Source organism: Chenopodium album, chromosome 27 (genome assembly GCF_948465745.1).
Source record: "Chenopodium album chromosome 27, dcCheAlbu1.1, whole genome shotgun sequence".
Taxonomy (NCBI): domain Eukaryota; kingdom Viridiplantae; phylum Streptophyta; class Magnoliopsida; order Caryophyllales; family Amaranthaceae; genus Chenopodium; species Chenopodium album.
The window spans coordinates 30,793,943-30,820,140 of NC_137860.1; the positions used below are offsets into that span (position 1 = coordinate 30,793,943).

A 26,198-nucleotide genomic window follows, 5' to 3' on the forward strand; every position below is an offset into this window, starting at 1 on the left:
TATTTTGTGATCAAAACTATGAATTTGGCAAATTGTCATTGTCACTTCTATGCTGCAACATCTAATTGGATTTGTAAATCGTCAATGAACCAGCGAACATGAATTGTGAATTGATATCCAGACTGAAAAACCCCAGAAAATGCAAATAGTACAAAGGATAACAAGACTCTGTTTTAGGAGTAAGTAAATCTGTAGAAATTGATAATTCTGGACCATAATATACACACAACTAAGAAATCTACAACTCAAAAAACATGTCCATGGAATTTTACACATTTCCAATCTCATCAACAAAACTTGTCAGCAATTGCGTCTTAGAAGATAACTATGCATTTTGAGTGTTACACGACGAAACAAGCTAACACACCTATCCAAACCAAATAGTGTTTCATTAGCTGAGCCATAAGCTTAGAGCACTCAAAGCAGGTGGTCTTTTGTATGCAAGTTCTTGACGCGCGATTTACCATGTATTGTCAAAGCAGACACATTACTTGCTGCACGATCTAAAACATAAATTCACAGCAATTCAAAGAAAGGGCAGGTGAGAGAACAGCTATCACTGAGCATCGGGGTCATGGATCAGAAGAACCGTCTTCTGAAAGTGCGTGTTGTTCCTTGGTAAGTTTTAACCAGCAAACCAACGCCTATTCCAATTCCAAGGCAAACACTAAGGCCAATTCCAACACCAACCCTTACTCCTGCATTGAAAAATGAGAGCTCACCATCTTCACCTTCAAAATACTCGGTACCTGGATAATAGTTGCTGTATCCTTCATTTTCCACCTGTAAAAAACAATAAACACAACATGGAGTGATCTATCGTCTTAAGAAAGCAAATATTAAGCATGCTACAATCAGTATTTGCAGTCTATTTTCAGCTTCACAACGAGGAGAATAGAACCAGAAACAAAATCAATAGTTGAGGTCAACAAACATCCACCCAAATTACCAAAACATATAACCATCTAGCAGTATATGTTCAAGCTAAAAACGTAAAGGAAAAGGTTAAGTGTGGTTGACCCTCTTTTCTAAAGGATTAAACTATCCAATTTATCAGGGCCTTATGTAGGAGGCTATTAATAAAGTAATAGAGAACCTACAAGGTTTAAGAGGAGGTCAAAGTGCCAATGTTGTCATAATCTGAGGGAGGGAAGGGAAATAATCACCTTCAGTTTCGGATAGTGTAGTGGTGGCCTGGTGGGTAACTATAACCCTCTACCCTCCTCTCCACCCCCCCTCCCCCAAAAAAAAAAAACACCCTCCGTCTTACACAATCATTATCTCAATTCATCAGCCGCCATCTCCAAGTCCTTCATCCACCTTTATTTTCATAATGCGAGACAGGGAAGGAGGGAAGAAAAACAAGCACCCTCAGCTTCAGGTAGTGTAATGGTGGGTAGCTATTACCCTCATTCTGAGGGTAATATATTCCCCCACCCTCCATCTAACACAATCAATATCTCAATTCATCTGCCACCACTTTCATTCTCTTCACATATTCATGTATTAACCCTTGATACAATACCCTCACTCCAAGCACACCCTCAACAGCTATATAGTGTATAATTAGAAGGCATATATTCCCAATCCAACTAATAAGATAACATTTCATCCAAAAGGGACTTTTATCCCGTACTAGGTGGTACTTTTGTTGAACATATGAAGTGAAAGTTTTTGGGAAGTGAAATTTCATTGGAAGTAAAAAATGCCGTTTCGTTGAGAACAGGAAGTACAACTTCCAGTAAAAAGTTCCACATACATAGGGAGGGGGCCTAGTTTAGCAACTCTTCCATTTTGTGGAAAGTGTGACTTTCCATGGTTTTGCCAACCAAACAGTACCGCAATCTTTTGCTTCCTTGGAAAATCTACTTCTCATGATTCTTTTATACCAACCAAGCAAGCACTAGGTGTCTATGTATCATCTTATGACCCGTGATATTTGATTATGCAATGTCACTCACCCACAGTTACCAATAAGATTTCCGATTGGTTTTAAGTTGGTGACATGTCAAGGTAAGGAGGTGGGCCATGGGGCACAAGATGGAATATATGATCTCAAAGACCCAAACCCATGTAAACCAGGGTTCAACATGAAACCATGTTGCCATACAACCATTCCTATTCCATAGTACCCACTTCAAGTCACATAAAGTTACAACAAATATTAAGGAAAGAAATGTCCGATGACCAATGTCACAGAGAACAAAGAGTTTACTATACCATCCCTAATTCCCTATTTCATAACATGTGCTAGAAACCCATGTAAACTAAATTCATTATGTAACCGAAAAACCATATAGAACCATCCTATTCCACTCCACATTACCCACTTCAAGTCACAAAAAATTCTTTAGTTATGAAGGAAAAAAAATGTCCATTGTCACAGAGAACAAAGAGATTACTATATCATTATTACCATCCCCTACATCATAACATGTGCTAGAAACCCATATAAGCCAGGGTTCAACATGATACCAAGTTGCCATATACAACCATTACTATTCCACCATACCCAATTCAAGTCACAGATAGTTTATATAAATAACAAGGATTAGAAAAATGCCCATTGTCACAGAGAACAAAGAGAATTACACCATCACTATATCATAACAAATATAGCATGTGCTAGAGCCCATACCACATCGACACCTTAAAGATAAGGATTTTTATTTCAAGGACCGACATTTTTCTACAAGAGTAAACATTATCATGCAAGTATATGACACATTTGTAAAGTGATTACAGCAGGGTCATACTAAAATTCATGGAAAAAATACCTGAAGAGAAACATGTTCATTTACAAATCAAACCCTAAATTAGTCCAAGAAATACCTGCACAGGAAGCCGAGGTGGAGACTCTTTCTCGCTTTCAGTAGAGTCATTCTCAGGAATTGAATTTAGCATTGCCATTCTTACTTGCTTCCTCCGAGAATTAAGATGCAAGCTTTTAGTTAACATTATAGGTGTCCCCATGAAACATCCAGCAACATACACTTCTATGGTCGGTAAAGCTAATTCAGATCCGATTAACTGTTTCCCTTTTAAAAAGCCAGTCCCCACTGTTGCATCTGTTTCACAATTCATACTCCACATCCGAGATACATGATCAGATTCACTACCATCAATATAACCATTGCTCTCACACTTATTTAAATACCCAGAAAGGACAAGAGCATCCCTATCAAGTACCTCAAACTTCACGCTACCTGTTATCCTAATACTGTCTGTGCTCACATATGTAGCCTCTTCAGATTTCTTATCAAGTCGATCCCTTCGGAGAAGAGTTGATACTCCATCAGAATATATACTAGCTCTTACTCCATTTACTTCAAGAAGGGTGTTGGGATCCAATGGGATATGGTTCAAAGTGAGGTTCTCAGGGGTTGAATCATCAATCTCACACTTGCTAATTCTCACATAAAAGACTCGTAAATCAAGCCAAGATAGACGGGGTGAGTGTCTCGAAGTCAAGTGACCATTGTTGCCCAAGAACCCATTGCCATTCACAGTCACATCCATTAAAACCAGAGAGGTACTATCCTTCTTGCTATTTGAAATCCTTCAAGGATGTTGGATGGAATGACTCGAGATACACCATAAAGAGAAGATGAAATTTGTGAAAACATAGGAAGCCTGTAGGCTGTCGCAATACCAATAAAGGAAACCACAGTAAGAACACATATTCTATAATTAAAAACTAAGCATAACACCACCCTAAACCAAATATAACACCAAACAAGAAGAAAGTAAATTCATAAGCTCAAAAGAACAGCAACAACAATACCAACAATCCCATAAAACCTCTCAAATGCTTAGCGAGGTTTAAATGTACGCAACCTTACCCCCTAACCAATTCAGACTACAAGAGACAATTATTCAATTCCAAATTCAAACAACCCAAAAGGAGATGAAACTGGATTATTCAGCTCATAATACACAATTTAAATTGCAAGAATCTAGATAAATAGTGATATAGAGAGCTAGTTAAGCCCCAATTGCTAAAACCAGAAAAAGAAGATAAGAAAGCATGGCAACTGCAGAAAAAACACAATAAGAGGAAAAAGTGTCAAATTTTGATGTGGGGTTAAATCCAAAAATAGAGAAAAATGTAAAATCAACCTCAAATGGAAAAACCCGGATAATTTTCAACTGAGGTTTAAATAAAAACATAAATACAAATATACCCAGATAAATAAAATTGATTATTAACTAAATTTTACAGCAAGAAAATTGGTACCAAACAATTACTAAAATTTAATCAATCAAAATAAAATCTACAATTGAATTCAATTATATGATCAACAATTTTGCCGAGTCAGCCAGCATCATACAAAGAGACAAATTTCGTTAGGTGCATAGGTGTGATCAAATTGGTAAATCAAAACAAAAATTATAAAGCAAAAAAATCAGTACAAATTTCAGAAATTCCCAGATAAATAATATAAAAACTGACCAAAAATATCAAGGATTTGGGTGCTTCCTGAGCTATACCCACTCTTCAATTGACTTGTATTTGCGCGCAATTGAAGTATTTTGGGCAATTTATATTTGAAGAGTTAGGGTTTTTCAATTAAACAGATAAAGAGGGAATTGGATAGAAACTGCCCAGATCCTGAATTTGGTAATTTGGTTGTTGTATTTGTTGTTTTTAATTTTATGTAAATAAATATGTTTTGTCTAAAAAATAAAAATCATGTGTTTTACTTCTTTCTTTCTTTTTTTTTTTTTTTTTTTTTTTTTGTTTTACTTTGTACGTGCTCCTAGATTACGTACATGGTTGATATTTGACCCTTCCCCTTTTTGATAAAGTTTGACAAATGATTATTTTATTAATACACTAGTAGTGATAATTTTGTAGTTTGATTACACTTTGAGTTTTGTTAAATTAATGTAATACAACCTCTGGTTCATGTTACTTATTACGATTACATTTTTATTCTTTACTTTATGTTAAATTGTGCAAATAATATGAAACAAATGTAGTAAACAAAATACCCGTCTTTTTATAGGTTACACTTTTATTTCCTATGAGTAATACCCCCATCTTTTTACTTAATTTATCTCGTGTTACTGTACCAGACTCTTAATGTCACAAAACATCATATAAATATATTTTATATCTTATATAAGTCTAATGTAAATCGATTTTCCACGAACACAAGAAAAAAAATTACAACAAATGTTCACTAAAATAGTTTTTGTTGTAGATTAAGGGCATTGTGGACTAGTGGTTATTCCTTGTAATCAATTGGTACGTCCATAATTACAATGAAACACATATATTTATTTTCCGATATTATCTCTAACAAAGTTATTGCACTATTTTTTTGTTTTCTTTAACCGCATTCATTTTAATTATGTATCAATGTTGATTCATAGGATTTATGGTACGCATTTCAATATTTAACTAGTGTGTGTCCTTGGCAATGCCCCGGAGTGCTATTTTGACTTTGAACTTTTTTAATTTGATAATTATGTTCAACTGAGTGTGATTCGGGCGTTGCTTCGGACGTTACGGTTTTTTTATCTCATACGAAGTATGTATTTATTTTCTAATCTTGTAAAAAATAAATAAATTAAATAACCTCTAATTTGAAAGGAATATATAATGTTAATTATGTGAAATTTAAAACACTAATAAAAGTTGGTTAAGAAGGTAAGTGTACAACCTTTATTTGTTGGAGGTTGCAGGTTCAAATCTAGATCAAACCATAATTTATTTATTTTGTTAAATGAACTTGCAAGTTTAGACATGGTTTCATCTACGTTGAAGAGTGAAGAACGCCTTTTAATATATAGTCATTTCTTCATCCTATTTAAGCTCTTGGATACATTTTCACATATGGAATGGGGAGATTAGACGACAATTTTTGTTTGTCAAAATTGTCAACATCGCATTCTTCATTTCTTTGTTAGAAATATTAGGACTTTAGGGGGATAATCATGAGAATGATTGCTAAACATCCTCATAAGTTTTTTTTTTTTTTTTTTTTTTTTTTTTGACAAGTCATAAGTCATTATTAAAAGAGTGCATCATCGCATCATCTATGGTAAATCATCTTTCATTTATGTAAAACCCATTGGTTTGTATGCCTCAATTCCTTAAACTTAGTTTTTTTTCCTAGTGAAAGAATAAAGAATAAGTAACGATATATAAATGTAAAACCATTACTGAACATCAATTAAAACTACTTCGTTAGTTTTAGTATCAATATTATTATAACAGAATACATGAATAGTAACTTTCGTTCTTCCATTTTAACTTATGAAGTACTATATGTCTGTATATGATTCAGAAGTCAAGTTTATGCCAAATTTATTTTCAATACATATGCTCGCTAATTATAATTTAAAACAGTAATTTAATAGCTTAACTTGGACAGTGGGTAACATTTGATGAAAACTTAAGATTAGTACATACAACTAATACAATACATTTCAAATGCAAGGATGCAATTTTCTCATGGAAATGAAATTACAAGGAATTTTGGTAAATTGAGCCCATGCTTTCAGACAGTGATAATAGAGTTCTGTACTTTTAGCAGTAAAATCCTCGGAACAAAATTTCAGGGAAAAAAAATCCCTCGCCATGTCACGTGAAGTCCACGGAAAGTAACAGTAGTTCACGTGAGACATACATGGAGGTTAGAGAGGCCAAGCCTCTTTGCCCCCAATTTAGGAGCAAACTCTGCTTAAACACAAGCATAAACAGAGTCCTCAATATGAGGCCATAAACAAATCTGATAATGGTCAAAGTAACGTCTCGGTAAATGTGCCGGTCAAACTGATACATATAAAAAAACAGAGGGAGTACTATTTTTACTGATTATAGTAAGAGTTCAATGCAATATGGTACTTCACATAAATTGTCTAATGACAAAAGTCGTACTTCACTTAAAACCTCTTTATTAAAAAAAAATAAAATAAAAAATTAAAAAAAAAAAAAAAAAAAAAAAACCGTCAATTTTATATCTTCATATATAACCTCATCATAGACACCTTGACAATTTCGTATGTTGGTGAACTTATGAATTAAACTAGTTAAGATTTGGTATAAAAAGATGTTAATCACTCTGAAAATGACATTAAAAGCTTCTTAATCATATACAAACTACCCACTAATTACACCAGCTGAATTAGTCTTGCCAACAAAACATCTACTCCTTAGGCCTTATCCAAAATCCCCTACTAAAAATAAATAATAAAAAATATGGAGTACTAAAAAAGAGAAACAAAGAGGTACGAAGTAATATACTAAGTACTTCGTATTTGACAATGAGATTACTTGCAAAACCTTCTCAACCACAACTAAGTTTCCTTATAAACCAAATCTAGTGACCATTAGTTTCCTAACCCCACAAGATTTTGTACTAAATTCGTGGCTGAAGATTGTCTTTGTGCCTATTGGACTTTTCCATTCAAGTGCTCTAAATCATCCACTGGAAGTAATTGCAACAATAATACATCATACACGTTTGAAAGGTTGCGAGGAGTGCTTTCACACCTCACATAAACATGGTACAGTGAGCGGTAATGGTCGGTTGCATTTGTAAGGTCACAACGGGTGATTTCACACCTCACATAGACATGGTAAAGGGAACAGTAATGCTTGGTTACATTGTCACTCTCTTCTCAGTCTTTGGGATCCTCTACTGCACACAAGATCATATAGTATGCACGAGTGAGTCATAGGAGGACATGGACCCCAAAGACGGAGTTTATTTAGCCCTCAAGGGCCCTGGCCCCTCCTAAGAAAGGTTCCCGTATTTAAATTCAAAGGATCACACTTCATAGATTAGCCTTGGAAACAAAAAAAACTCAAATTCTGCGATTTATGGGGGCCTATTTTTGTACAAGACATGGCACAACATGCGCTGCTGCCATGCACAATTGCCCAGCAGAAGATTTATTTTCGAACTCTGGCTTTCCAATCTATAAAAAGAAAAGACTTCTAAGCCCCCACCATACCCCCTACTTTCTAATGTTTCTATAGAGATCTGAGGTCACAAATAAGTCTCATAACATAAATCCTGTGCTGCTCAGAGAACAAATTACATGCTCAAAGAACAAAATACATAAGTGTACAATGACCGACCCGCTTAAAAGGCATATTTGAAATTCTACAGAAAAGGGCTGCAGGCAGCCACACCCGCCCACCAGCACTAAGAAAATCACAAATAAAATATAATAGGTGCTGATAAAGATAAAATTAGGAGAGAACTATACATAAGTTTTCACCTAGCATTAACACTGTTATTTTGCATATACTTGTCGAGATCATAAAGAGGATAGATGTTAATACTAAACTGAAATGGACAAGGAAAAACGATGAGCAGAGAGTAGCAAGAATGGGAACCAGACATGCCTATTCTGAAAGAAGGAGGGGGGGGGGGGGGGGGGGAATATATCCATACAGCTGTAATTCTTGCTCCCAGCCTATAATAGAAAGAAGTTCAAAGGAGAAAAATGCAATGTTTAGCTTTTTAGCCAGCTTGGATGACTTACATTAATGAGCATGGGAGAACAGACATAAAAATAAAAAAACAAAATTGCTAAAAAGGTGGGAAAGACTGGGAACCTAAATAAATATTCGGAAAAGAGATTGAACCACCGGCAAGAGAAACAAACTAACACATCATCTTGATTCTGGTCACCGAGGAACTGCAAAGTCTATAAATCCGAAGAAAAGAAGAATAACAGAAAATTAGTGGACTGTTCAGACCATCCTATGGTAACATCTAAGAAAAAACACTATAACAGAGAAAAAAGGCAAGGCAATAACAAATAACAACGATCAAACACAGAACTTTTAAAGCATCAGGCTAATAAGGAAGTGATGATTAGTCGGTTAGATAATATATTGTGTCCAATTGAAAGGCTAATAAGGCCTAGTGCCACTCCTGCCCATGCAGTATCTTCACTGCAAACAGACTATTTACCCACAAGGCCACAACTCCTAGAGCAATAACTGAATGGTAATTGAAAAATGAGATCATATGATTCACTTGAACATCATGGTACTTCGTTACACATTATTAATAACCATGTCAGATTGTCAAACTCGTAAACTCCAAGCTCAACAATCTTTCCCACAATATTGTATGAGCCACATTCAGCTCAAACCTCAAAGTGCACATAGCTATCATATCCTGTTTTTTCTTTTCTTGTTTTTTTTTTTTTTTTGGGTACTCCTCAATCCTCATCCCTTACTCAAAAGACCAGCACAGAAGGTTCAACAAAATCATGTAATTCCTCAAACCTAAGAAATCAAGCTACCTAGATAGCAATCTATAGTAATATATAAAGTGAGAAGGGGTTTTGGGCGATAAATTTCTTTTTCCCAAAATACCCTTCTCATTTTCTTTTTTTCTTTTCTTTTTTTTTAAATTAAAAAAACTAATCTTTATAAAATAACTACCACCTTTTAAAAAAAAACTACCACCTTTTTTTTAAAAAAAAAAACTACTATCCATTTTTTTTTTTTTTTGAGATAATCACACTCTATTATTTAGCCTCATGAACTCATAGTCATATATTTTTTAATAATATGGTTTTATAATAGCTATTTCTTTTTTTTGACAAACAATTTTTAAATCGAGCTTGATAAATTTTTTTTTAAAAAAATATATTGCACACACACGCATCGCGTGTGTCTCTTAGCTTGTAAACTATAAAGTGAAAGGGGGTTTTGGGTAATAAATTTCACTTTCCCAAAATACCCCTCTCATTTTTGTCTTTTTTGTTAAGAAAAAAAATACCATCCTTAAAAAAAAATAAAAAAAAAATTACTCCCATCTAAAAAAAACTAACACAATACCATCATTTTGTAAAAACTACCATCTAAAAAACTAACATGTGAAAAAAAAAAAAGAAAAAGAAAAAGAAATAAAAATTCTACTTGAAGAAACCAAAGAATTATACTTACAGATTCACACGCACGAATGTTCGTGCGTCTCTAAACTTGTATATATAAATATAAAGCACCATAAGCATGACAAACATTGTTCATCGTACTCATCATTTCCTTCAGTATAACATGTTTCTGTATTTTGTAGAAAATAGTAAAAATATGACAAGCTTAAATCTATTGAAAGGTAATAGCAACATCATACAGTGCTCAAAAATTTTTATAAAAAAAGGGCAACATGTTAACTCAAGTAACAAGTCCAAAATTTCAAACAGTCCCTCACAATAATTTCAATTATTACAAGAAAAAATTCAAAAACACCTAATCATATAGTTGCTCCAATAAGGTCTTGTAGAGCTCGTCACAAAGGCAAAGAAAATCCTATAGAAACAAAGAGATGAACCAAGTCAGTGGACTAAAGGAAAAATGAACAACATCATCTTCCATCCATAACCAGCAAAACACACAGTACCATCACTAATTCAAACACACAAACCTTCACGCTAATTGCTAAGCCCCCTTCTTAGAATTCATGTAGAAAATAAATAATTTTCTTCTTCTTTTATTTTTATTTTTTTTCTCTTTGTCTTTTTCCATTTGCATAAAGTGATTAAACAACTTTTTCTACTGAAAATACTGGAATAGCGGCATTAAGTTTTTATGGTTAGTAGCTCAGCACCATAAACAATTATTCTTCCCCCAAATTGAACAAGGGCTCTACTTAGTAGGCATAGTCCTTAAAAAAGAAAAAAATGAATTTAAAAGCTTTGTTTAACTTCACAAAAACAATAATCTAATCAAGCCATGCAATTTTTATTTTTTTTAAGAAAAAAAAAAAACAGGCATATTCATATAAGGGTTCACCGGACAATCCATATATCTTCAGGATGATGTATGTAAACTTACGCACCCACAAGTATTTGACACTGCAGTCTAGTCTAGTTTGACCATTTTCCAGCCACTCTAATCAATAAGAACTTCCTATAAACAGGCCTTACAAATCTAATCAAATTGCTGCTATAGACAACAAAATTAGAAGCCAGCTGTAAATAATATTTGAACTTTCTAAAATTTAAAGAGCCATCGGTTGCGAGCCTGCAAGTGAGTATACAAAGTAAAGTTTAGGCTGATGGTTTCTTGGAAAGATTCAAATACAAGGTAGGATAGACTTTCATAGACTTTTTAGCCAGTGGAAGGTGGCTAGATGGCCATCAAAAGAACTCAATATTTTGGAGCCAAAAATGGTAGGATACTTCTTCGATTATAAGCGCCTTGTTACATGCCAATTTGTATGAAGAGGTTTTCATGGAGCTGCCACCTGGCCTAATCTTGGTTTTAGGAAGGGGGAAAAAAAAAGGCAGCAATGGTTTGCCAGGTATGTTCAGTCTAGATTTGATCACCACTAGCACAACTTGCCATTGGTTTGCCAGGCAAACTGAGCCCTTACTGTCACAAGTTATGTCCAATCACGAATTGATCACTGCTCTAAAATCTATTACAGAAAACTAGGTATAACGTATATGATGTTATAGCGACTGATTCTAATTTTGTACACATCTCAAGTGGGATCTTGATGTTCACCTTTAATACTTTGTATCAAACATATAAAGAGTCAATACATTATGCTCTAGGGTTAAAGGTTGGATACAATGGTATTATTAGTCACAGTAAGTTTGCTAGTGAATTAAATCACAACAATGATATCACAGAAATAGAATCACTTTGCACCCTCTGCTACCCGATCCCTCGTTTTGCTATTTCTTCACTTTCAGATCCTAGCCAATCAGCATGGTAACTAGAAAATTATATTCAACAAGACCATATCCCTCTTGTACATTGTACTATTCAAAGTCAATGTCAAATTATGCAAACTCAAAAAAAGTCAGACAAACTTATATTACAAGCAGGCTGGAGCTTGTACTGCCTCTATGAGGAGAAGGTACACTGATCCATTAAGGGGTCTATGGTCCAACACTCCAACTTGGAAAATCACCTCTCAGTCAGAATCTTGAGAATAAAAGTGCTATTCCCAAGTCTTCCACAATCACATAATATTGAGCTATGGTACACGGAAAAAGAATCCTAACAAAGTCACACATATTAAGATAGACTTCTTTCACTCGCTGCAAACCTAGAAGGTATGTTACAGCTACTCACTTACTGCCTACTAAAATGCTAACTAGAAACTCCACATAACTTCTTGTCCACTCTCTAGCAAATTACATTTCTAGTAATTAATTATGCTAAATTGCTAGACACTTATTCAACAGTTACGTCTTACATATAGCCACACTAATTAGTACAGTTCCAACATATAGAAAAACTTATTTCCAATCTTTTCCTTCCTTCCTCACTCCTCTCTTCAGTTTTCACTGTGCATAACGTTAACTACTTAACTGAGTGTCATTTCTACTCATTTCATCATCCATGGTATTTCACCACCGTACATGCTCTCAGTCTATCGCTAGACTTAGTTATTGGGCGGGTCGGTGCGGGTCGGTTGCGGGTCCGGGTCAATGAGGGTCACATTTTATAGGGTCAATATAGGATCGGGACAATGCGGGTCGCGGGTCAATAATGGGCGGGCCTACAAAATATCAATTAAAATAAATATTGGACAAAGCCATTATTAAATACATATGAATACAAATTAATCTATATAATTATTTTTACATTATGTATTTTCTTTATCAACTAAATTGGAAAAACATTCTAGCCCTATATGGACCCTATTATCATTGGGCTACCCTGTCCAATAACCACCTCTATCTATCGCCCAGCCTCCCCCGCCCCTCCCATCCTCCCCCTCCAACCTACCAAATAGAGAGACCCGAAGAACTATCGAGAATCAAGGCATTGACTATTAACACAATTGCAAGTTACAACAGCAATCAATCTTACCATACAATCAACAAGTATCGGGCAATTTTTAATCAAATGTATATCCCGGAGATCACACATGAATCAGAATCAAATTAGCAAATTACATTCATACAAACCTAAACCATAACTAACAACTTCCATAATTACACCATAAAATTTAAGATTAGCCCACAATCCCACATTTTAAAATCTATGAAAATAAACTCAATCATAAAATTTCAACAACAAATTCAACAGTTAAATCAAATCACCTAGAGAAAGGCAACTCCAGCAGCTTGAATCAAGAGCAAGAATCGACGTAAGACGAGCCGAAGCAATTGCACTATGAAGCGGCTTCTGTGACTCCACCATTCCCAACATTGATGCCAACCTTCAACAAAATAACAAACCAGCCAAATTAAATTTATAAAATTACCAAGAAAAAAAAACAGAAAATCCAATGAATGAACTGAAGTAATGGGGTACCTAGAAGCGGAAGAAATGGGTCTGTTTGAAGATGAGGAAGCTAAAAGCTGCTTTGGAGTGAGAGAAAAAGAAGAGGGTTTTGATCGAACCGCCATTAATCTAGCTCCGGAAGCCATGGCTGATCGTATTCCCGTTGTTGCCATTATTATTTTTACAGATTGAATAGAGGGAAAGAAGGGGCTTAAACCCTAAAAAAAGCTGAATTGAAGTGGGGTTTTGGATTAGCAAGAAGATGGTGTTTGGGGCTTGACTTCAGCCTAGATGTCAATTGGAAAGAGATGTCAATTGGAAACGACAGTACGGCGTCGTTTTGGTGGTAATGATAGTTTTTTACAAAACTAAAAATCAAATCAACTTTTTTTTTATTTTTGTTTAGGAAATTTAGGAAAAGGATCTGACCACACCTCGACCTTCATGGTTGTTTTGGAGTAATATTAGCGGATCAAACGCTTTGAGAGTGAATGGAGAAGGGTAAAGCTCTCCACCCTCAAATTATCACTAATGGAGATTGAACTTTCAACCTTTTCCACTAAATCAATCTTAGCTTGATAACTCAAATTGTAATTAGCAAAATACAAGTAGTATAAAAATTCCACTGATATATGTCAACAATGCTTTTGTAAAACTAAACAAACTCACTATTAATACAAAAATTAGTATAATCATCATGAAAATTGGTTATATTGTGTACATGGTACAACCAAATGTATTTATCGACTACATTTAAAAGAGATTTTCATATGACTTTGGGAGTAAACTCCACCCCAATTCGCATATACCAATAAATAGTAAATAGTCTTAATTGTACCATAAACTTTTTCAACACACGTCAGTATGTCATATTCACCTGGTATGAAAACAAATGTTATATTTTACATTTTCAAGTTTGTGTTAGTACAATTTACACTTTTTTTTAAGCATAAACTCTATAATATTTTACTACATTAAGCTTTCCACTATCTAAAGTTAGACACTATGCACTTCCGTTCTTTATTGAATCATTGACTCTTATTCTATGTCATTTCTTAGCCTAAAAGGGCACACTCTGTCATTCTTCGTCATTGTAAAATTGATCTAGTGGATTTTGCACAAGCGTGCACACTGCACAGACACACAATTCAAATTGTTGTTCACCCCTACCATCAATTAATTTAATATAGTGTATCACTTATATGCTCTCCCTTTGTAGATTCGGCCATTGAGTCACCACCATCAAATGTCGAGAACGAAACCGATAAAGGGCAGAGTGAAATTTAGCAACTAAGGTTAGAATGATCATTATGCAAATAGGTGCACGTGAAAAGAGGACAAGAGAGGGGAAAGGAGGTTTAAATTTGAGATGCATAAAGGGTGAAGAAATATTGCACCTCATAAAACTTTTGACTAGTTTTTATTTTTATGCTTTAACTTTGCAAAATTAAAAAAGTCAAAAAAACTTTTTTACTTCTCTTACACTAATGTATGCGAAGTAATCTAATTCATTTTCTCAATATCCTAAATAGTTGATCAAATGATCATACAAAGTGAGTCAAGCTTTATTTAACAACAATTATAATAGCGATTCAAAAAAAAAAAAATGCCATCACATACAATTCAAAAAAAAAAAAATGTATGAACTACTTGCAAAAAAATAAAATACTACTAAAAGAAATAAAAAATTGTAAATATTTAGAACCATAAGTAAAACGCAGCGTTTATAGGACAAACGCACCAAAACGCATCATTTGATGTTCCATTTCTTTCCTTGGTCCCAATCTCCGAGTCGGTTGCTGGATTGTCCCTCTTAACGTCACTCACTCTACCACCTTCAAAACCACCCACGTCCCTCCAAAGAGAGAAGCATCGAGTCGTCGATCAATCGATCGTAAATTTTCTCTCACCATTTCCTTCAATGGCGGCGATCTTAGCTCGGAAGTCTCTTCTCTCTCTTCGTCCTCGTCAGCTCGTAAGTTTCCTCCTCATTTTTGAAACCCTAGATTTTTCAATTGAATGATTCTCTTGAAACTGCTGAATTTATTCTTGTATATATTTTATAATATTCTGCATTGCTTTGTTTCACATTTATTTGTCTTCGAGAATTTGTAACTTAGCTCATTATTATGTGGAATGCTTCAATTTTGTGATAATTTATTTAATTTTTGGTTGTGATGTTGAATCTAGTTTGATTTATATCAATCAATTTAGGGCATAGAGGTTCAGAAAGAATTGAAATTTAAATCAAGAAATATGATTTTTGGAGTTATGATTTTAATGTCTTTGACCTTTATGTGTTGTAGTTGATTGGTGTGGAAGTAGTTGGTGCTTAATTTAGAGAATTATAATTTTCTGTAATTTAACTTGTTAACCGTCAATTCATTTGAAGATTGCTGTAAAAAGGCTCCATACGATGATGTTGAAGCTGGGATTGGGATAATTTTGTAATGAAGTAGTATCTGCAGCCTTGTTTCCGATTATTTGATTTGGACTCTTTGGAGGTCGTTACCCTAGTATTTCGGATCATCAATTGCCAAATGATTGGCATGTAATGATCGGCTATGAGTTTTTGTAACCTTTGTGCTAACTGTGTTATTCTTACTTCTCAGTTCATTTTGTTGCCACACGTATTGAATTCATCGATTTGAGTCCTGTTTATTTTCTTTAATTTTCAAGCATGTGGATATTATGAATAGATGGATTTTTCTATGAGATGTTTGAGGTTCGAATCGCACATTTTCATCAATTGCCTTCATTTCTAGGATGATATGGTCAGTTAACTCAGTTTGTGCCTGCTATCATGTATTATGCTATAGTGCTATACAATACTATGCCTTATGAATTTTCGAGTTATGGAAGGATAGTAGATGTGATTGCGAACAAAGGTGTACAATCACTCACCTCTTTGCCCTATAAGTAGCAAGTTACATATATCCTAAACTTCTGTTGCCCCTCCGCGAAAAAAAAATAATCTGAAAATGTATTAATTGATTTACTTAGATACCCTCTCCACTTTAGTCATGTATACTTCTTTGTTTTCTTTTGATGTACCCATTATTGTAGACTCATGTTTTTAGAAAAAAACTGGGTAAACTAAGAGATGTAGTAAATTGGTGGTTGAGTGTTAGAAAAAGGTTAATAAAGTAAGGAAGAATGAGTGAAAATGTGTAAATGTTATGGGGTCAAGGGGTAAGGTAGAATACACATTTGCCTAAAATAAAATAAAATAAAAGTGTGTGAATCACATAAAAACTACTCAAAATGAAAATCAATCAATCAAAGCCTTAATCCCATAAGTGGGGTCGGTTACATGAACCAAAATTTGATTATTCCGTGTGGTCATCAACAAAGATCCTCCTCCTCCATGACTTATGATCCATTGCCTCATCCTCATGCACATCCATATATTCATATCCTTCCAAACTCCTTCTAACCAAGTCATATTCCGTTTCCTTCTCCCTTGTTTAACCCCTCCATGGTCCCTCTTTCCACTCTTCGTACCGATACACCCTTAGGCCAACGCATGCGATTTTCCCTTAGTTTGTTTGCTTTGCCTACCACACCTACCTTCTTGTGAATAACCTCATTTCTGATTCTATCTCTTAGAGTGTTCCTGCATATCCAACTTTACATTCGCATTTCCGTAACCTCCATCTGTGGGTAATAAAAAATATAGAAGGAGTATTATATCAATATGTGGAACTCATCCTTAAGTTATTATAGTGATTGTCTTCTCCATAATTCTCTTATTAAAACTAACTTGGGGAGTTTGAGAATAATCACACGATCATAAAAGATCTCCTAGTGAAATTATGTTGTTATCTAAATAAAGATGGGTTGAGTTTTTTTTGGGATAGTTTGGCAATTAGTGCCATTTGCAGAAGTAGTTGGTATACATTGTCATTTGCAGTTGCTTTTTTTGTTGTTAGACTTGTGATTTTTGCTTATTTATTTCTTTATGTAAATGTAAACCTTTAACCCTTTTGCTTATGCAGGCTTTGACTGGACAAGCATTCCAAGGCTTCAACCAGCAGGATAGATCATTTGCCACCAAGCATTCGTTTTCCACTGATAAAGGTGTGTCGAATTATGTTTTGTATAAATTTTCCTTTAATTCATTTGATGAATGGAAATTCTTCTGAAATTAAATAAACGGTTGTTGAATATTGGAATCTTTGATGGAAAGTGACTGTAGGATAAAATTAAGGATCAATTGATGTTCTAATTGTACTTGGTATGCTATCATGCAACATAAGCTTTCAGGTCCTGGTTGTTTTGTTATCTTTCTCATTAGGATTGTGTTTCTTTTGTACGAGGATAATAAAGATCTCTCTACATTTAATAGATTTATGATAAAGTCATAGATGGGCTATGTAGTAGAAAAGGATACATCACACTTTTTTCAAGAAAGTTATTCCTCGGCCATTGAAATCCTCAAAGGTGTTTAATCTGCTTGCTCTCTATTACCTACCTACCTACCAAACATTGAGAATTGGGGGCCAAGGTGTAAATAGACCTTAGTGAAGGAGAAATTAGTACAACCATACTATACTTCTTTTGAGGCCTTCTACACGAGAAAATACTATGTTGAGATTAGGTCTGCAGTTTGTAAGTTTTAGCCTGTGGTGATTGATGCACATTAGTTGATCTGTGATGATTAGTTTTAGCCTGTGTTGATTGGTGCACATTAGAAAATACTATGTTGAGATTAGGTCTGCAGTTTGTAAGTTTTAGCCCTCCTCCCCTCTATTTGAAAATATCAAGTTAATCATACTTTGCTTGGACAGTCATGATGCCGTCCCTTTGGTTAGGAATTTGTTTAGAAAACTCAGATGAAGTGGTTTTTAAGTTATAAAGGAAATTGAAGCTTTTTATTTTATTTCAATTTTTTTTTTTAATTTTTTTTTTTATTTTTAACTACAACCCCATTGGGCCATTGCATATTGTTGTGACCACTTTGCTATCTTTGGATTCTTCTTGACCCAATTACTGCAATCAAAGTGATTATGTCAATAGGTGGTGAAATATTGAGTATCCCTTTGCCCTAGAAAATTGACTTCGTTCATTCAGGATTTTAGATTTTAGCTGTGTGAAAGGCTCAATCATAGGCAGGCATTCAAATTCTGTAGCAGATTTTCAGACATTTATGTATTGGGCCTCTGATAGGCTTGGATGCATCTGATTAAAATTTCCTGGTGGAAATTAACACTTGAATATGGACAGGAAGCATGACATTTAAAAAAAAAAAAAGAATTATACTAGATTGCCATTGTTTCTGACTCTTCTTATGATCTGCTTCTTACAGATGATGCTGAAAGACAGCAACTTGTTAAAGAGATATCAAAGGATTGGAGTTCCGGTAACACAACAGTCTCGACTCCTTATAATTTATAATAAGTTTGTCATTTGGCTTTGGCTAATGTATCACTTTTTTTTGTCTAGAAGGTTTTTCTTTTTTATTTTTTTGCATGTGTTAAGTCCTGGAAATTTAATTTTGCTTGCAGTTTTTGAGAGAAGCATAAATACTTTGTTTCTCACTGAGATGGTTCGAGGATTATCTTTGACTCTCAAGTATTTCTTCGATGACAAAGTGACTGTGAGTGTCTTCTTAGTGTTTTTTATTATATATTTACTGCTCAATTTTGGAATATGTTTTGTCACAGCTACTTTCAGATGGCAACATTTTTTATACACTTCCATTTTGCAGATCAATTACCCATTTGAAAAAGGCCCTTTGAGCCCTCGTTTTCGTGGAGAACATGCTCTACGCCGGTATCCAACAGGAGAGGAACGCTGCATTGCCTGTAAACTCTGTGAAGCTGTGAGACCTACAGATCTTTGTATTCTCTCCTTTAATGATATGTTATCTTTCTATGATATATTTTTTTCCGTAGGGTACTATTTAGTACATATCCTGCTGCATATTTAAAAAATGGAGTTCTGGACCTTGTATAGGGAGTGCATTCTCTATCATTTGACAGTCATTTATAATATAATTACTCGAAAAATATAACTGTCTTGTAGGGCTGTATGCCTTTTAGGTTTATGTGCTATAATGCCTGTACATCATACACCCTAGCTCGAAAACTATAAAAATTGATGTAGATGAAGGTTGAGACACAGGTTGAACTTTTTTGCTAATCTAGGCTTCCTGATTGTTCATATGATCAGGACAAATTATGAATCAGTTGAATGTCTATATTGAGAAAAAGCTCTTACCTGTCTCTTTTCTGTTTCCATAAGAATATAAGGTGCATTGGGATCTAGTTGGTTTGAAAATTCTCTCTTATTTGTGTTGTTCAGTTTGTACTGGAAGTTTACGCATTAGATGCGAAAATCTTGTAATCCTGTCTTCCAGTTATTGGTTCCTTGCTTCTGCCTTTCGCTGTTTTTGTCATTTCCTTCCAGTAATACATGATATAGGAATGCATATGGTTGTTGTAGTATGCGCTATGATTATGGTCTAATTGATCTATGATATGCTTACTAGCTTCCCCAATCATGAGCTGTTGGCTCTTTGATAGTTAAGGTGTGGTGAAAATTAAAATTCGAATTTTTGTCTAATCTTAGGTCTGCCCTGCTCAAGCAATAACTATTGAGGCAGAGGCAAGGGAAGATGGAAGTCGTAGGACTACCAGGTAAATACATATACTTATTCTGAAAATCTTATGTACTCGGAGACTTTATTTTTGAAGTGTCTCACTGATGATGTATTCATTGAAGGTATGATATTGACATGACAAAGTGCATCTATTGTGGATTTTGTCAAGAGGCATGCCCTGTTGATGCCATTGTTGAAGGACCAAACTTTGAATTTGCAACAGAAACTCACGAGGTGAGTAACTTCCTGATAAATTCCCTGTCGTGTACAACAGATTGCTCAAATGAAAGAAGCATTTAGTTGTCGACAATAAACCAAATCCTCTCCCTCCTTTCTTTTCTCTCATTGTGATGTTTAAAAGCCATCTCTGAAGCCTTCCGTTCATCAAATTGTTGCAGGAGCTTCTGTACGACAAGGAGAAACTGCTGGAAAATGGTGATCGATGGGAAACCGAGATCTCAGAGAATCTGAGATCAGAAAGTTTGTATCGCTGATCTCAGTTGGTTCCATGAGGCTATGATGTTTTCCTTTTTTGTGGCTTCTGAATCAAAACCAATAAATTTCTCTGTTTGGAGTTTCAGAGATCATTTTGTTGTTAATTGGCCCTTGTAAACATTGTTAAATTGCAATCTTGTAGATTTTGGTATATGTTTAGCCATTACTCCATTAGTTCTGGCTGCTAAATTACTCAACTTATATGCCAGGGTTCCCTAGGCCATTTTTCATTCCTTGCTGGGAAAACACATTGGGCCTATATATATTTTTAATCAGAGTCGGATTTTAGAAGTAACTTTCATTTTGGCATTATTAGACATGACCAAATTCTACCAGGCTTTTCTATAGGTAAACTTTTCATTTTGGCATTGTTAGACATGACCAAACTCTCCTCCCAAGGAGAATAACGGGTTGAGACCAATTGACAGTTGGTGTAGTGGTGATTAGGACTATACTTGGTAGGTTGAATTGCGTGTTCGATCTCCCACAATAACAATTGGGAGGGGACTGAAACTTTACCACTTAGAACTGATCTCTGAATCTAAATTAGCCCCAAGGGTGAACCGGGTGGAACACCAAAAGAAAGAATAAGAGGTTGAGGCGTGAATGGGTCCTATATTATTTTACCGGTAGATTTGTCCCATACACTTGAACTCTACCTCAAAATTAATGTATTAATTCGTTAGATTTGGTGAGTTTGGATTGGGTGATTAGAAAATACTTAACCATGAGGTTAAAAAAAATAGTATCCCCCTTGAACTGCACAATTGAATATAATAATCAAATTAAAATGGTACAAACTAGCAATCTGGGATATTGCTCTAATCACACACTAATTAAATTATTATACCATGAGTCGAAATCTAAATCGGATTTTTTTGGATTGGATTAGGGTCGGGACGGGTCGAAAACAAGACGAAGTTACGATTTGTATATTGTATCTATAAACGGAAAGCCACATTGGTAAAATGACAAGTAGAGTGAGCTCAACTAAACCCATGGCGCCACTTTATCCAAAATGAAAAAATCATCATGTTTTGCCACACCACCACTTCCACCACCTTCCTCCACCTCCCAACCCACCATAACCACCACCATCACCAATCTTCTCCTTTCATCACCTATTTTTCTCTCTCCTCCTCCCAAAATCCTCCACCTTCCGACCCCCCAAAACCCCCAATCTTAAACCCTAACACCCAACAAATTCTTCGGACCCACAACTCCAAATCCACCTCCTTCCTCCTCCTCAACCCCAACCAACAACAATGGCTTCCAACCCACGAGAAAAACGACGACGTTTTGTTATCAGAAGAAGAGAAAGCAAGAATTCTGGAATTGACCCTTGTTAGAAAACGCCCACCTCAATTTCCGGGTTCAATTTATACCCGCCCACCTCATGGAAATGACCTTTCTCTCCCTCCTTTGAATACCCTTTTGAAGGGAGATGATGATGGTGAAGAAGGCGAGATTTTGATGAAGGCTATTAAGATAAGGAGGGAAGTTTGTTTGGAGATTTTTATTGATTTTATGGTTAGAAAGGGTAAATTTGGTATTACTTATTCTAGGAATATGGGGTCTAATTTGGGTGATTTCATTGATTTGGTTATGATTGAGGCTGCTGCTTTGAAGAAAGTTCCTGAATTTTCGAGTTTTTCGTTTAATGCTCGAGCTCGAAAATTTATTGAGTCGTCTAATGTTGTTCCTCTTATTAGGTGAGCTGAATTTCTAACTGTTTTTTGAATTTTGGTTATGATTTGCTATTGAATTGCTTAATTGTATGTTTATGATCGTTTATGTACGGATTTAATATTTGTTACTTTGTACCTTTTTAAATTGCTAATTTTGGCGCAAAGAGAGATGCTAAGGGCGATAGTGTAGACGAGATTTGATTTCGAGTAACAATGTAACATCCTATAACAGTATAACTTTACCATATAACCCTGTTATTTGAGTGAGTAGGTGGATGGGTTTCATGATTATTTGTAATATTTGATTTTTTAAGGCTTATGTATGATTTGATAGTTGAGAATCTTGAGATGATGTTTTTGTACATTGTTGATTTTAGTTCCCTTCATAGGTTAGCAACTTCTTTGATTATGTTTCTGGAATAATCATAAGTTGCTCAGTAAATTCCAGAAGGGTAGTGTATTGCACTAGCAACATTAATTTGATTTGCAAAGTCTTATTGAAAAGTTCGTTTGCATACGAAAGGTCCCAATGAATTTGTAGTTGATAAAAGCTACCTTAGCTTGTTTAGCTGTAGTTTTGAGGAGGTTGATGTGAGAGAAATCAATGTGTTTCTTTAATTATATTGTAGGTGGTTGAAACACAATTCATTGTCACACCCTCAGATTGGTAGAATCATATGCATGGCAAAGGGGGGTGTCCCATTAATAAGAGAGCATGTAGAGTGGCTGAAGTCATTTCATGTGAAGGGAAGATACATAGGAGTTGTGCTCACAAGAATTGGAGAGACCATTTTGAGGCGTAGCATAGAAGAAATGGATGAGACTGTTGTGTATCTAGAGAACAAAGGTGTGAGGAGGGAATGGATGGGTTACGTCATCAGCCGATGCCCAGAATTATTGGCTTTTAGCATGGAAGAAGTGAAAACTCGTGTGAGTTTTTACACAGACATGGGCATGAACAACCATGATTTTGGTACGATGGTTTATGATTTCCCCAAAGTTCTTGGCTATTTTACTTTTGAAGAGATGAAGCAAAAGGTATAATGACTATGCATTTCTTTTTGTTAGTTCTGTAATAAAAAATGATTATGAGAGCCATATTAGGCTCATTAGATAATAGGAGTAGTAATTAACAGCCAAATGATGGTAAAATAGTGCTCAAAGATTAATAATGTCACCATGTTTCTTTTTTCAATGGAATAAAAATTCATGAATGGTTTCAGGTAAACTATCTGAAAGAATTTGGGCTAGCTGATAATGATGTTGGAAGATTACTGGCATTTAAACCTCAGTTGATGGCATGTAGTATTGAGGAAAGATGGAAACCTCTTCTCAAGTTCCTTTATTATCTTGGAATCGATCGAGATGGCATGAGAAGGATGCTCGTCATCAAACCAATGGTGTTCTGTGTTGACATGGAAGCTACTATTGTTCCAAAGGTAGTGTATTTATTTTCCTCCTCAAAATAAGTGAACATGCCATCTACGAATCGTATTGGATTAGTTCTACTATAAAAGTATTTTTTAGTTGTATACTAATCTATAGTACAGTATTTTTTATTTTCTTTTGCTGAGAAATGCAACTATAGTTGAATGCACCTGCTGTCATCTAGCTTCCTTGACAGGTGTCTTAATATCTTTTGTAGGTACGGTTTCTGCAAGACTTAGGTATCACAGATGATGCCATCGGTCGCATGCTTGTTAAATTTCCTCCGTTGCTGACATACAGCCTTTACAAGAAAATTCGGCCAGTGGTTAGTCCTCTCTTACATTGGTTGATAATGTTATACTTCCATAGTTCCATCTGCCTGCACTGTTTAGGAGTTGTATCATTGAAGTCTAGTGATAGAATACAGATGAGCTTTTCCTTTGTGCCGCTCAAACAACAAAATAATTCTATGCTGGAGTACAGTGCTGTTTAATACTTTAATTCCATTACTTGATAGTGTCAATATAGGGAAGACTGAGGGGTTGGTCCTGCAGTTAGACTTTTTGTCTCAATTATATGGAATGATACTCCTAATTTCGGCTGTTCTTTCTTCCTTTCTATTTTCCTCTCCTTTAAGCTGGGGCTAGATGATAATGAAGTTGAGCTTTGTTACTCTAAGTTCAAAGCTGTTTACTATGAGCTATGGAAAGTGTTGAAAACTGCTCCCATCACTTAGTATTAGCTTTACTATAATGTACCTTTGAATCTCGACTTAGTATTAGCTTCTCATGATTTATTGTGACTCTGGATGTTGATTTATTGGCATTGAAGGGCCAAATCTCTATCTTATGTATGACTAAGTCATGATTCACTGCCAGGTTGTGTTCCTACTTACAAAAGCTGGAGTCACACAGAAAAATATAGCGAAGGTAGTGGCTTTGGCACCAGAGCTATTGGGGTGCAGCATTGCACATAAGCTGGATGGCAATGTAAAGTATTATCTGTCGCTTGGGATTAGTCTTCGACTGTTAGGTGAGATAATTGCTGATTTCCCAATGCTCTTGCGCTACAATGTCGAGCTTCTCCGACCCAAGTATCGCTACCTGCGAAGAACAATGATCCGTCCTGTAAAGGATCTCATCGAATTTCCAAGGTAAAATCTTAATTATAGTTCTATATGTGAAGTACAATACTTTTGAAATCCTTACTTTTAAAGTAAACAAATTCACCAGATTGTAGATGACAAATGTTAGTTTCGCTTGCTTGCTCCTATTACTCCATTGTCTCCATAGAAGGAACTTTTATAAACAAAATTTGTCATCATTCTGTTGAAGTCCTCTCCAAACTCTCTTAAACATCCCCAGTCAAGTGCAAAACTAGAAAAAAATGGTTATGAATTGAGCAAACACTCCATCATATTGACTAATTCTGACGGCTGTTATCATTCAGGTTTTTTAGTTATTCTCTAGAAGACAGAATCATACCAAGGCACAAGGTTATGCTAGAGAATCGGGTGAATTTCAAACTCCGGTATATGTTGGCAAGCAGTGATGAGGAATTTAAGGAACGAGTCCAGGCTGCAGTTGAAAAGCGGCAGAGATTTGAATCAGGCGCTATTGCACTTCATGAAGAAGCTTCAGATTCTGAAACTATGGATTGTTCTTCTGTTAGTGAACTTGATTCTAGCTCATTCCGGAGTAATGATCCTAATATTGTGCTGTTTGATTCGGGTTGACTAGCCCTTGGTCCCAACCCATTGTATACAAACTAGCCAACACTTATACTCAAATAGACTGTACTATTGAGATGTATAGATCGTTAGATGGAGAAATTAGATTACATAATTACTATATAAACTTCATTCATTTGGAATTAATTGTCTAACACGAAGAATACTACAGTAGGTCCAAAAAGTTGTCACCATTTCTAAATTACCTTCGATTAATAATTAATTTTCTCTATCAATTTAAATATGTTGTAAATTTAGTATACATGATGAGATAGCCCCATGCTGCTCATGTAGTCTCGCTAAGATGTCGTGTTCATCGTTTTTTTTTTTTGGTGCAAAGATGTCTTGTTCATTGTTTTTTTTTTTGGTGTAAAGATGTCTGGTTCATCGTAATGACAGTATAAGAAATTGTGTTAGTAGCCTTTTTTTTTTTTTTTTTTTTTTTTTTGTTTCGATATAATACCACAGTACATGCACAACATTTTTTTTTACTCTGTTATAAAAACGATACTCTAATTTATGTGAAGTACTTTGTATGTCATAAGATATCGAGTTAAAAAATATTATTTTGAAGAAATTTAATAAAAAAATAAGGGGTGGTTTACTGGTTTAGGCAGACGCCAAACTCAAGAGCTAGCTTACTACTCACAAAAATCTTACTCGTATCGTATGTATTACAAGAGGGTGGTACGACATTCAAAATTTTAAAGTTAGCTTGATGAATTCAAATGGTTACGAAATTCTGTATCACTGCATGTATGATTAAGGATTCAAGGGAGATTATCAGGGAAAGTGTGGTTTAAAAAAAAAAAAAAAAAAAAAAAAAAAAATCAGGGAAAGTGTTCTTTGAAAGCAATAAATATATAAATAATCCATCATAATACAACAAAAGGGTCCTATGGTCTAGCGGTTAGGACATTGGACTCTGAATCCAGTAACCCGAGTTCAAATCTCGGTAGGACCTTATCTTCTTATTTTTTTTATCCTTTCCAAAATTCCAACCTTAAAAGAATAGTACAACAAAGATGA

General features: G+C 35.0%; 4 protein-coding genes and 1 non-coding gene across 6 annotated transcripts; 3 read left to right on the plus strand and 2 right to left on the minus strand.

The window, feature by feature from the left end:
- Window positions 1–140: 140 nt before the first annotated feature.
- On the minus strand, window positions 141–4,721 carry LOC145620835 (uncharacterized protein At1g01500-like). The gene is made up of 3 exons (XM_081675551.1): window positions 4,454–4,721; window positions 2,833–3,640; window positions 141–783 (listed from the first exon to the last, which is right to left on the minus strand). Exons 2-3 carry the CDS (start codon window positions 3,517–3,519, stop codon window positions 580–582), a joined length of 891 nt encoding a protein of 296 aa, XP_081531677.1. The 5' UTR covers window positions 3,520–3,640; window positions 4,454–4,721; the 3' UTR covers window positions 141–579.
- A 3,754-nt stretch (window positions 4,722–8,475) lies between these two features.
- Window positions 8,476–13,522, minus strand: LOC145621158 (uncharacterized). 2 transcript variants are annotated; one of them, XM_081675890.1, is made up of 3 exons: window positions 13,256–13,522; window positions 13,042–13,160; window positions 8,476–8,670 (listed from the first exon to the last, which is right to left on the minus strand). In XM_081675890.1, the coding sequence occupies exons 1-3, from the start codon at window positions 13,396–13,398 to the stop codon at window positions 8,651–8,653; spliced, it is 282 nt and encodes a 93-aa protein (XP_081532016.1). In that variant the 5' UTR covers window positions 13,399–13,522; the 3' UTR covers window positions 8,476–8,650. The 2 variants fall into 2 exon arrangements, with proteins under 2 accessions (XP_081532016.1, XP_081532015.1); XM_081675889.1 differs by lacking the exon at window positions 8,476–8,670 and adding an exon at window positions 10,069–10,288 and having other exon boundaries at window positions 13,256–13,519.
- Window positions 13,523–15,029: 1,507 nt separating this feature from the next.
- Window positions 15,030–20,619, plus strand: LOC145620522 (NADH dehydrogenase [ubiquinone] iron-sulfur protein 8, mitochondrial). The gene is made up of 8 exons (XM_081675207.1): window positions 15,030–15,200; window positions 17,224–17,305; window positions 18,534–18,587; window positions 18,733–18,824; window positions 18,936–19,049; window positions 19,799–19,866; window positions 19,952–20,063; window positions 20,228–20,619. The coding sequence occupies exons 1-8, from the start codon at window positions 15,147–15,149 to the stop codon at window positions 20,321–20,323; spliced, it is 672 nt and encodes a 223-aa protein (XP_081531333.1). The 5' UTR covers window positions 15,030–15,146; the 3' UTR covers window positions 20,324–20,619.
- A 701-nt stretch (window positions 20,620–21,320) lies between these two features.
- On the plus strand, window positions 21,321–25,411 carry LOC145620645 (transcription termination factor MTERF2, chloroplastic-like). The gene is made up of 6 exons (XM_081675349.1): window positions 21,321–22,036; window positions 22,642–23,050; window positions 23,236–23,451; window positions 23,658–23,765; window positions 24,319–24,593; window positions 24,890–25,411. The coding sequence occupies exons 1-6, from the start codon at window positions 21,357–21,359 to the stop codon at window positions 25,173–25,175; spliced, it is 1,974 nt and encodes a 657-aa protein (XP_081531475.1). The 5' UTR covers window positions 21,321–21,356; the 3' UTR covers window positions 25,176–25,411.
- A 650-nt stretch (window positions 25,412–26,061) lies between these two features.
- On the plus strand, window positions 26,062–26,133 carry TRNAQ-CUG (transfer RNA glutamine (anticodon CUG)). Its single transcript has one exon. It is a non-coding gene; the product is annotated as a tRNA-Gln (tRNA).
- Window positions 26,134–26,198: the final 65 nt, after the last annotated feature.